General features: G+C 43.1%; 1 protein-coding gene across 1 annotated transcript in view; it reads right to left on the bottom strand.

Annotated features, from left to right (window-relative positions):
• Nucleotides 1–12,172, bottom strand: part of lipia (lipase, member Ia) — a 49,012-nt gene that overhangs the window by 9,153 nt on the left and 27,687 nt on the right. The window contains exons 3-6 of the mRNA XM_007232141.4: nucleotides 10,746–11,116; nucleotides 4,904–5,012; nucleotides 3,954–4,055; nucleotides 1,990–2,079 (exon numbers count right to left, since the gene is read on the bottom strand). Of these exons, the coding sequence (XP_007232203.3) occupies nucleotides 1,990–2,079; nucleotides 3,954–4,055; nucleotides 4,904–5,012; nucleotides 10,746–11,116 (672 nt within the window). The remainder of the gene's footprint in view (nucleotides 1–1,989; nucleotides 2,080–3,953; nucleotides 4,056–4,903; nucleotides 5,013–10,745; nucleotides 11,117–12,172) is intronic.

Here is a 12,172-nt window from a genome sequence, read left to right on the forward strand (position 1 = left end):
ATTTAATAATAAGGGGAATTTTCCGCCGCCTGCTTCAAGTCGTCCCACCACCCCAGCCGTGGTTCAGTATCCCTAACATTTTAAGACATGTTTACAAAAAACTAAAATAACCACCGGTGAACCACTTTACATTTAGAGGTTCAGAATCTGATAGGCCTACCCTTGTTGACACTGCAATCCTGTGGACATTCTGGCTCCAATTAGCTCTTAGAAGAGTCATTAGCCTAGGGGTTCACATACTTTTACCCCCCTCACTGTGAATGTCAACATGTTGTGTTCATTAAAACCATGCAAACATAGAATATTTTATGTGGTTTAAGCGGACTGTGAAGATCAGAAGATCAGAACACATGAGGTGCGTAACCTGGGTGTCATCCTGGACTGTACACTCTCACTCCAGGCCCACATCAGAAACACCACCAAATCTGCCTTCTTCCATCTAAAGAACACCTGCAGACTCTGTCCTTCATTGTCTCACTCCGTGGCAGAGACTCTGATCCACGCCTTCGTTACCTCCCGCCTGGATTACTGTAATGGTGTCTTATATGGTTTGCCCACTAAAGCCCTGGATCAACTACAGCGTGTCCAAAACTCTGCTGCCAGGGTGCTCACACACACAAAGCGGTGGCAACACATTACCCCCACACTTAAGCAGCTCCACTGGCTCCCAGTGAAATCCCGCATTACTTACAAAATCTTACTCCTTACCTACAAATCACTCCATGACCTTGCTCCCCAGTATCTCTTTGATCTCCTCCAGCTCTATTCCCAACCTAGGTCCTTGGGGTCCTCTGGCAAGGACCAGCTTATTATCCCCCGCTCCAGGCTACGGACCTTTGGTGACAGAGCCTTCTGTGTTGCCGCCCCCACCCTCTGGAACAGTCTACCACTCCACATTTGCCAAGCCCCAACTTTAACTATGTTCAAAAAGCACCTCAAGTCACATCTCTTTACTGCAGCCTATGGCCCTAAACCCTCCCCTTTCCCTTCTTCAATTTCTTAGCCCCATCTCCTTTTTGTAAAGCGACCTTGGGTTCCATGAAAGGCGCTATATAAAACTAAGTTATTATTATTATTATTATTATTATTATTATTATTATTATTATTTAATGACCAATTTATGCAGAAATACAAGTAATGCCAAAGGGTTCACATACTTTTTCTTAACTGTCTATAATTCTTATATTACAGCCTAAATGAAAACACTGTTCCAGATATTTACATGAATGTTCTCTCTCTCTCCTCGCATCTATCCATCTCTCTGCCCGCTGTGGGCACGAACACACGAACTGTGCGAGAACTGACACCTTGCAGCAGCCTGGGTAGCAGTTCTCACGAGGTTGATGACATTTCAGTTTGGAAAGACACTGGAATGTTTTTTATTATTATTATAATATAATGTGGGAGATTTATGGGAAAATACTAATATGAGAGGGAGGAAGGAAAGAGGGGTAACATATGGTAGTCTCCAAACAGGAGACTTGACATGTAATTGTTTTGTTCTGTTATTTGTTATTTGTTTGTACTGAGTGGGCCGACCGGAGGGATATGGGTTCCTCTGACTGAGTCTCGCTTCCTTCGAAGGTTTTTTCCTCTTAATGTAATGAAAGTTTCTCCTTGCCACTGTGTCTCCACAATAATTGGCGTCTCTGTGGTGCTGCTCATAAGAGGCCTGGACCTGTTTTTCTCTGTAAAGCTGCTTTATAACAACCTTTAATGCTATAAAAATAAAATTGAATTGAATTGAGTATGACAATCACCTGGAGAACCACATCAACCACCAAGCATTCCATCAGTGTATACACCAAACATGGATCACATAGCAACCACCTGGAACAGCATAGAAGCTGCATAGAAATCTCTTAGTAACAACGTGATGTAGTTTAGCAACTGTTCAGCAACACAGTATCAGCCACCTGCAACCCCACTGAAACCACCTAGAAACAACCTAAAAAAAAAGAGTTTTTAGATGACAAATCAGTGGCTGACCTGAGAAGATTGTCTTGGGGCAGCCCGGCTGATCCGCTCCACCGTTTGCATAGAAGTCAATATGGCCCACAGGCTTCCGGAAGCCAAACGCTGCACACAAACATCACTGATTAATAACAATATCTACAAAATCTATTTAACGTAAGATCAGCTGCTTAAAAAGTGACAGCCACAGGCATTCTGTACTGCTATCCTTAAAGGAAAGCACTGACCAATAGAATTGGTTGCACCGTAGCAGCTGTGATCACATGACCACAATGCTTAACATGCCTAATAGACCACTGAAGTCGTGTCGTCATTTTGTAGTCGGTGCCATGTTGTTTATGCCCATATTTGGGGTTCCGTGTCTAAGCGGTTAAAGTAAATGGCGTGTACGTTTTATTCTGTGTACATTTACCTCCTAAATATCACTGGATCCTCTGAATTACGAGATCGTCTAAGGGTAGTAATCAGAAAAATGCTAACTTTAAGCTAATGCTTAACTTACGTCACAGCACAGCGGCTGGAAATTACCCCTGACTGATCGTGTTTTGGATTATTATGCTTCTTCACAGAGGATCATTAAAGCATTTAAACAGGTGAAAACTCTTTCAATAATGTTGAGCAGTGTAATGTTGAGCAGTGTAGTCTGTGTTAGAGCTTTAAAAGGCAGATCATAAGAGAAAGAAAGCAGCTCTCAGTTCGGCAGCACTTCTCTGCAGTTTTAGTATTTAATTACGGTCATTAGTTTATACTAATTACAACACCTGACCCAAATAATCAACTAACAACTAACTAATCAACTAATCAACTACGGGGGATGCAATGCGATGAAAAGTTGAGCCAAGCTGAACTTTATGCAAATGAATCCGTCCAATGCGATGAGTCTATCCAATCAGAGAGCAGGGGTTCGCCTGATACGTGTCTGCAGTGGAACATTTAGTTCCACTTTCAAGCATCCAGAGAAGCCTGGAAGAGAAGTCTTAGGCTTTCCTGCCTCATTTATTAAAACCCTGCTGATTTACAAGGACTCTGATCACAGTAATACAGCGAGGAGAAAGGCTGCAGAGATTGTTGGGGTCTCTAGAGGGTTTTTAAAATATTAATATATAATTTAATTGGATAAGTTTGCTTTTGCTAGCCTATATTCTGCTCACTAGACAGTGTAATAAAGCTCAATCGAACATTTATATTTCTTAATACACATTTAAATATTTTTAATTAATAGAAAATAATAATAGTTTGTATAAAAGCATTTAAATTTATTAGAACGATTTAATTGGACGACGCAGGAAATGCCTTTGTCACGCCCACCTGCGACCAGTTAGAGGGGGGTAGTGCGACCATGTGCGTTAATGCGACGGAGCAGTGTAAATGCACCGTAAGGGCAGTTAGTTCATTAGTTGGCTCAGCTGTGTTTAATATTCTGTATAGTTACGGCCGAAGTTTGCTGGTGTTGCACCGAAAAGAGTCTAATCTTTGCAGCTGCGCTGGGTGGTGAGTTCACTCCGCTGTAGCATTAGGATCCAGTCATATTTAGGAGTAAAATGTACACAGAATAAAATGTACAGGGGTCTGAACAGATTTATTTACCAAAGAATGTGATAGAGGCGGGTTTTTGAAATCCCTATTCATTTTTCTCATAGAGAAAAAACACTTAGACACGGAAGCCGTACGAGGACTACAGAATGACATACGACTTTAGTGGTCTATGCCGAGAATGGGTTTGAGGGGTAAATAACCGCACCAGGATCCAACATCAGTACCTGACCTCACTGATCTTCTTACTGTCTTTACTGTGAGAAGGATTAGACTGCATTCTGCCTCAATGTTCCAACATTTAGTAATGGAGAGTAGACACTGTTACTGCAGTAACAAGTGAAACAAACATCCTGACTTATATTTTCTGGGGTGTCCAGGTCTACTTTTGAAATGTATATATTATTACACAATTGTGTGTATGTGTGTGTCTGTGTTAAACCCACCATCCATGTCTGTATGCAGAGCATCTACAAACTGGGCGTCGGTGGGGTCCAGGCGTTCTTCTGGGGGTTTCCCTGTGAAGGAGGGTCCAGCCGGGTCCAGAGCTGTGGCCCAAATACAGATTTACTCAATTAAAATCTCCTAAAATTTTGTTGCATGTATTTTTTCTGCTTTGGTGTATTTATTTATTAATATTTTTTGTTTAGAGTTGCGATGCCACAGACATGTATGTGCTATTAATAGTAACCACCCAAGATACCATAGCAATTATTTTATCAAGTTTTTCTATATTTATTGTTATTTATTCATTATGGTATTAGTTTTTGGGGGACACAAAATATCATTCAAACACAAACAGTTATAGTGACCGGGTTAATAATAATACTTATTAATAATTAAGAAATAAATATATTATATAAAAAAATAATATTATACTCACATTAATATGATAAAAGTGTGAATGTGCTGTGTGTAAGTGTGTAAAGGCTGCAACAAAAAGTGCAGTAACATGATCTGCTCCAGCACTGATTTACTAAAGACAAAGGCTTTGTTGTTTTTAAATTCATTGCCAAAACTCAGATTATTTTCATTGCTACTTACAAGCTGTAAGCTGTTAACCAATTAATTGTTTTGTAAAAATCACCCGTTTAGACAATATATGATTTTTTTTACAACACACTTTTACAATATTTACAATAAAGCATTTATTTGCAGAAAATTAGAAATGGTTAAAATAACAAAAAAGATGCAGAACTTTCAGACCTCAATTAATGCAAAGAAAACAAGTTTATATTCATAAAGTTTTTAAAGAGATTAGAAATAAACCTTGTTTTTAATCACAGTTTGCATGCATCTTGGCATGTTCTCCTCCACCAGTCTTACACACTGCTTTTGGATAACTTTATGCCATAAAGTATATTGTATATTTAAAATAGTAATGGACATATCTCACCTGTGATTCTGCCAATAGAACCATTGAAGTTTGCCCCAGTGAAGCCGGAGATATGCGCCCCTAAGCTCACCCCGATCATGTGGATGGAGTCGAGAGACGCTCCTTTATTCTAAAAAGAAAAAAAATAACTCTAATCAGAAATGCAGTTGTATTGTATTTTATGCATGCATTAATTCGGTTTAATCTAATGTTATATAGAGTGAATTACAGGTAGACACTCTTTAATGACTTCCTTTTGCATAGATCTGTATATTATGTCATTTATAATAATATTATTTACTGTGTAATACATTATTCTTTGTAAAACCTCATACTGTACTGTAAACAGTAAGCAGGGCATGTTCTCAGCTACTGTATAATACATGCTCAAGTCTCCACGCATTAGTGTTAAATATTAACCCCAGATTATAAAGGCCTGTTTAGTTATCCATTGTGTACACAGAGTTAGTCACTGTGTTCAGCTCCGTAATCGACTCAGTCAGTGTTTAGGACTAAGGAGTAGCCATAATTATAGGACAGCAGGGGACAGCTTCGGAATGCTCGTACCTGTGAGGTGTTATCTTGTGAGTGAGGCTGAGTTGAACACTGGCCAGCATACTTATGGCAAGGCCAGGTGAATTAAGGTAATGAAGCCTGATAGTGGGTATAGATGGATGGAATATTCCATTTCTTAAAGTTGTGCAGGTATTTAACATGCCTCGATTCAGAGTGTCATGAAATATTACATGTCATAGAAGGCATTACCACCCACATGAAATTAGGCATAAGTCATGGGACACCATACTAGTTCATGTAGCATGTCAGCTCAGTTTTAGTCCTCAATAAAGCCTGTAGACACTGGAATGGAATGTGGATCTCCAGGTTCTGTTAAAGGGCTACCACTGGGTTGTTAGGCGGTTGCCATGCTCAAGGGTTGTTTTATGGAGCTTAGAAGTTGACATTTGTATCAGTATTTGAATCAAAATGTTGTATATTTGAAGGTGTGCCACAAATATTCAGACATGTGGTTAAAAATAGCGTGACCTGACTGAGACTGAGAACACTTGACTCACTCCTGAGAACCACAACCCACAAGAGGAAGTGTAAACGCATTTAGCAGAATCAGGGTTTTACTCCAGTGACCACGCTGAGAGAACTTCTGAAGGTCATGTGAGGAAATCTTATTTCATAGTTATTTCAGTTTCTAGAAAGAGTCATATGCATTCATACATGCTAAACTGCACACTTTGCATTGTGGCATTTCTCAAATTTAGCAAGACAGAAAACGTTTATTGCCATTCTGGAGAGCCTACATCATTTAATGTAAACAAACAGTATTAGCTTACAGTTACTGGAAGCTTATACCTCAACAAAATTAGAACTGAAGCTACATGGCTAACCTAGCTGACAGTTATTGAAAGCTTATACCCCACCAGTTAGCACACGATCAATAGGGCTAATGATGCAAACGGGTAATAAAATTTTATATCCAAACAAGTAGCACTATATGTGTGAGGCTAATGTTGTTAACAGGTAACAGAAGCTTATTCCCCAACAATTAGCACATGAGCTACAAAGCTAATGTATCTGACAGGTAATGGACACTTATACCCCACCAAATTAGCAATGTAGCTGGGAGGCTAATGTAGCTAATAGGTAATGGAAGCTTATACTCCACCAATTAGCACTGTCTTAAATGACCCACCCAAGATGGCGGCGCGTTAACACGCAGCGGCCTCTCCGGGTCCATAAATGGTGCTTTTGTGTTACTATTTGTCCTTTTTTCCGTTTATTTCCTGCAAATATGTGCATCGGAACACCCGTGCACATGTTCTACCACCGCCAGACCCTGCTACAGTGGAGAAATCAGCCAGAAAACACGCTACCGGACGAGGTTCTGCAGACGCTACTTGAGCTTAGCCTGCTAAGACCCCCAGGCTGCCAGCCTGCGGTGTTTCCTGACGCCGGAGCCCAGCGGAAGTGCCATCGCAAGCGGTGCGAGCGTAAGCGTAAGCGCGGAAAGAGAGCCGGGATCCGCGCGAGGCTAAAGGCTAGTCCTAGCCGGCCGGCTATACCATCGCTCTTTCTGGCAAACGTCTGTTCCCTTGACAATAAACTGGACTACATCCGACTCCAGCGAACAACCCAGCGTGAGTTCAGAGACTGCTGTGCTTTGGTTTTTGTGGAATCGTGGCTGAACGACAACATTCCGGAAAGCGCCATTCAGCTAGCCGGGCTAACCGCGTTCAGAGCGCATAGGAGCGCGGCTCTATCCGGGAAGACCCGCGGTGGAGGCGTGTGTGTTTACATCAACACGGAATGGTGTAACAACGCTGTGACTGTCGCCAAACACTGCTCTCCGCTGGTGGAGTTCCTGATAGTCAAGGGCAGACCTTTTTATTTAGTACGGGAGTTCTCCGCCGTGCTAATAGCTGCTGTCTACATCCCACCCAGCGCTAGCATTGGTGCTAATGCTAAAGAGGCTCTGTGTGAACTCTATCGGTCTATCAGCGATCTGCAGAACAAACACCCAGACGGACTGTTTATTATCGCCGGAGATTTCAACCACGCAAATCTCAAGTCAGTGCTCCCTAAATTCCATCAACATGTGGACTTTGCAACGAGAGGAGCGAGCGCGCTGGATCTTGTTTACACAAACTTCCCCAGCGCGTACCGGGCGGAGCCCCGCCCCCACCTCGCTTTCTCGGACCACATGTGTGTTTGGCTGACTCCAACATACACACCACTCATCAGACGCTCCAGACTAGTTGAGAAGCAGGTGAAAACCTGGCCGGCAGGCTCCATCTCTGCCCTTCAGGACTGTTTTGAGTGCACTGCATGGGACATGTTTAGGGAGGCTGCTACTGAAGGCGATTCTGTTGATTTGGAGGAGTATGCAGCATCAGTCACTGGCTACATCAGCAAGTGTATTGATGATGTCACTGTCTCCAAGACCATCACTACACGCCCAAACCAGAAGCCTTGGATGACTGCTGAGGTACGTGCGCTGCTGAGGACCCGCAACTCCGCCTTCAGAGTGGGTGACAAGGTGGCCCTGAGGAAAGCGAGAGCCGACCTGTCAAGAGCCATCAGAGAGGCAAAGCGCGCACACGCCCAGAGAATCCACAGCCACTTCAAGGACACGGGTGACACGCGGCGTATGTGGCAGGGCATCCAGGCAATCACCAACTACAGGACAATGCCACCGTCCTGTGAACGTGATGCCTCCCTCCCTGATGCCCTGAACAACTTTTATGCATGGTTTGAGGCACAAAACAACACGATGGCGAGAAAGACCACGCCCAAGCCGGACGAGCAGGTGTTGTGCCTGACTGCAGTGGATGTGAGGAACACTCTGCGCAGAGTCAACCCACGAAAAGCTGCAGGACCAGACAACATCCCCGGCAGAGTGCTCAGGGAGTGCGCAGACCAGCTGACAGATGTTCTCACGGACATCTTCAACATCTCCCTGTGCAGCGCCACTGTCCCAACGTGCCTCAAGTCCACCACCATCGTCCCCGTGCCGAAGAAGTCCACAGTGTCCTGCCTCAATGACTACCGTCCCGTTGCACTTACACCCATCATCATGAAGTGCTTCGAGAGGCTAGTCATGAGATACATCAAGACACGACTGCCCTCTTCACTGGACCCCCTGCAGTTTGCGTATCGTCCCAATCGCTCCACGGACGATGCCATCACCACCACCCTTCATCTCTCCCTCACCCACCTGAAGAAGAAGGACACTTACGTCAGAATGCTGTTTATAGACTTCAGTTCAGCATTCAACACCATCATCCCACAGAACCTCATCAGGAAGCTAAGCTCGCTCGGCCTCAACACCCCCCTCTGCAACTGGATCCTGGACTTTCTGACGGGGAGACCCCAGTCAGTCCGGTTTGGGGGCAGCACCTCCAGCACCATCACACTGAACACTGGGGCCCCCCAGGGCAGTGTCCTGAGTCCTGAGTCCTCTGCTGTTCACCCTGCTGACTCATGACTGTGCTGCAAAACACAGTTCTAACAGCTTTATCAAGTTCGCCGATGATACAACCGTGCTGGGTCTCATCACCAAAGGCGACGAGTCAGCATACAGAGAGGAGGTGCAGCAGCTGACAGATTGGTGTACAGTCAACAACCTTCACCTGAATGTGGACAAGACAAAGGAAATGGTTGTTGACTTCAGGAGAGCACAACACACCCACTCTCCACTCAACATCGACGGGTCCTCTGTGGAGATTGTTAAGAGCACCAAGTTCCTTGGTGTCCACTTAGCAGATAACCTCACCTGGACCCTGAACACCAGCTCTACAGCCAAGAAAGCCCAGCAGCGTCTCTACTTCCTCCGGAAGCTGAGAAAGGCCCGTCTCCCTCCACCCATCCTCACACTCTTCTATAGAGGGACCATTGAGAGCATCCTGAGCAGCTGCATCACTGCCTGGTTTGGGACCTGCACCGTCTCTGACCGCAAGACCCTCCAGCGTATTGTGAGGACAGCTGAGAGGATCATTGGCGTCTCTCTCCCCTCCATCACGGACATCTACACCACCCGCAGCATCCGCAAAGCAACCAGCATTGTGAATGACCCCACCCATCCCTCACACAAACTGTTCTCCCTCCTGCCTTCGGGAAGAAGGTACCGCAGCATCCGGTCCAGCACGACCAGATTCTGCAACAGCTTCTACCCCCAGACCATCAGACTCCTCAACTGCAGAGACTGAACTGATGTTTTTTTCTGTACATGCACACACACTCTTACCCCACTTACCCCAGAAAATGGAAAGCACTAAAAACCCTACTACCTCACTGGACTCTATTGCACACTGTGTAATAGAGGTAATTACTACCTCACTTGTCTTTTTTGCACACTTTTTGCACACTGCATAATTTGCACACTGTCTTGTTATTTATTATTCTTTGTCTGTATTGTGTTGTATTGTCTGTCTGCACTTTTGTACTGTTGCACTATTGTTCTGTCTACACTGTGTTTATGTGCACCATGGTCCCTGGAGGAACGTTGTTTCGTTTCACTGTGTACTCTGTATATAGCTGAAATGACAATAAAAACCACTTTGACTTTTGACTTTGACTAAAGCTTCAAGGCTATTGTAATTATAAACATAGACTAAAGTATAAAGCAGGCAGATATAATTATTAAATTACTATAAAAAAAAAAAATCTAAAATGTCTGTTAAATATATTTCAAAATAAAATTTAAATTCAGTATTTGTTTTGTTTGTTTTCAAATGTTCTACATTTTATATTAATACTAATGTCATCTAACCAATGTAGAAAATAAACATTTGGAATTATTTAGTAAAAAAAACAATATGTTTTATATTTTATATACTCCAAAGTAGATGACTGATTTTGAATTTCTTGCCTCTAAATGTGTTTTAGAGCATTAGTTGTAAAATTGTAAAGAGGTAGAGTTGGTATACAGTGAACAGCTCTATTTGAATAATGTTCTAATACATATTATGACAAAAACTACTCAACTAAATAAAGAACAAAAAACTTTGAGAAGTGAAGGCCAGTGAGTCTAAAAAAATTAAAGAACTTTAAAAGGATTCTCATATGCAGTCGCAAAGACCATAAAAGGTTTTGTGATGAAACTGGCTCTCATCAGGACCGCCCCATAAAAAGAGGAGAGGAGGAGAGAGTTCATTAGAGTTCATTAGAGTTACCAGCCTTAGAAATCTTATTTGGGTTGTTTAAAACTTTTAAGTTACTACATAATTCATTATGTGTTCCTTCATAGTCTGGACAACTTTTGTATTAATATAAATATTAATAAAACAAATATAAAGAATATAAATCAAATAATGTATTTGTGATGGCACAGATTAACATACGTAATTTTTACCTGCAGCTTCTTGATGAAGTCTGTGAGGATGACCGCCACTGGCCGTGTGTTCTCCACCACTTTCAGGTAGTTGATGTTGGTGGCACCATGGTTCCAGTCCACCACGATGACGTTGATGTCTTTGCGGGCCAGGATTTCCGCCACCACACTGCGCATCCAGACCGGGGGGGAGCCAGTGGGCCGGTAGCCATGGATGGTGAAGGTGGTGGGACGGGAGACATTGAGGTATGGTTTACTGAAGGGGTTCTCACGGTCAATCAGCTGCCCGCAGGTGGAATTAGCCCGGGTGAAGAGCAGCAGCCGCACCTTTAAAGATGAACCAACGATGGAGTGTTTCAGGTCCAGATCAGTGATGTCCTCACAGCCCTGATCTACAGGGAGAGAGAAAGAGAGAGAGGCCACTTTATCAGAAACATCTACACTGTCTTGTTTGTTCACCCACTGGACACTTTATTAGAAACACCCACTGCACCAGCTCATGCTCATCCTCTTATTGGCTACTTAATTACAAACACCTACGACCACCTACTACCACTTCCAGGCACAGGCCACTTTATTAGAAACACTTACCACCACCTTGTCCTTCTTATCACTCTCTGGCCACTTTATTGGGGAAAAAAACCTACTATACCACCGAGTGCTTCCAGTCTCTGGCCACTTTACTAGAAACACTTTCATTATATTTTCTAACATCCAGGTCACTGTTATTTTGAGAGAGGTTCCACCACCCAAAAACATCTGGATGACCATGAGGGTGGACTCTGATGATGTGTGCAGAGGAGTGTGTAAAGTTATATTAATAATTTTAGTCATGCATCATGCACAGTGTCTCCAGAGGGAGTGTGTTCTGGGTGGAGGATGGTGGAGGAGTCTGAGGTTCTGACATCAGACTTTAATTAGAATTACAGTTACTGTTAGTCTGATCATAAATAGCTCTCTCACTGTCTGATCTCACACTGTCTCACAACATGCTCTCATCAGGAACGCCCCAGGAAAGAAAGACCAACAGCTACCTCTGTTGCACAGGACAACCTCATCAGAGTTACCAGCCTCAAAACCACAAGATAAGAGCACCTAAATGCTTCACAGAGCTAAATAAACCATGCATATCATGTGGCACACAAATAAAATTTTTCATGATGTATCTAACCGAGGAACACCCCACAGGACCTGTCTGACGGAGACGTTCTGACCCAGTCGTTTCGAACATCGCAGTCTGTGTCTTGTCAAAGTGTCTCAAATTCTTACGTTTGCCCATTTTTCAACTTTAAGAACTGTCTGTTTTCTCGCTGCTTGACCATGACAACAAGTGCCATAGATCAAAAATGTTATGATGAAAATGGCTCTCATTAGGACAGGTATGCATTCTTACTAGTCATAGTTTACCATTAATTTACATGGAATGTCACACTTTTTATCATAAAAAA

The sequence above is a fragment of the Astyanax mexicanus genome, chromosome 17, assembly GCF_023375975.1.
Source record: "Astyanax mexicanus isolate ESR-SI-001 chromosome 17, AstMex3_surface, whole genome shotgun sequence".
Lineage (NCBI taxonomy): Eukaryota > Metazoa > Chordata > Actinopteri > Characiformes > Acestrorhamphidae > Astyanax > Astyanax mexicanus.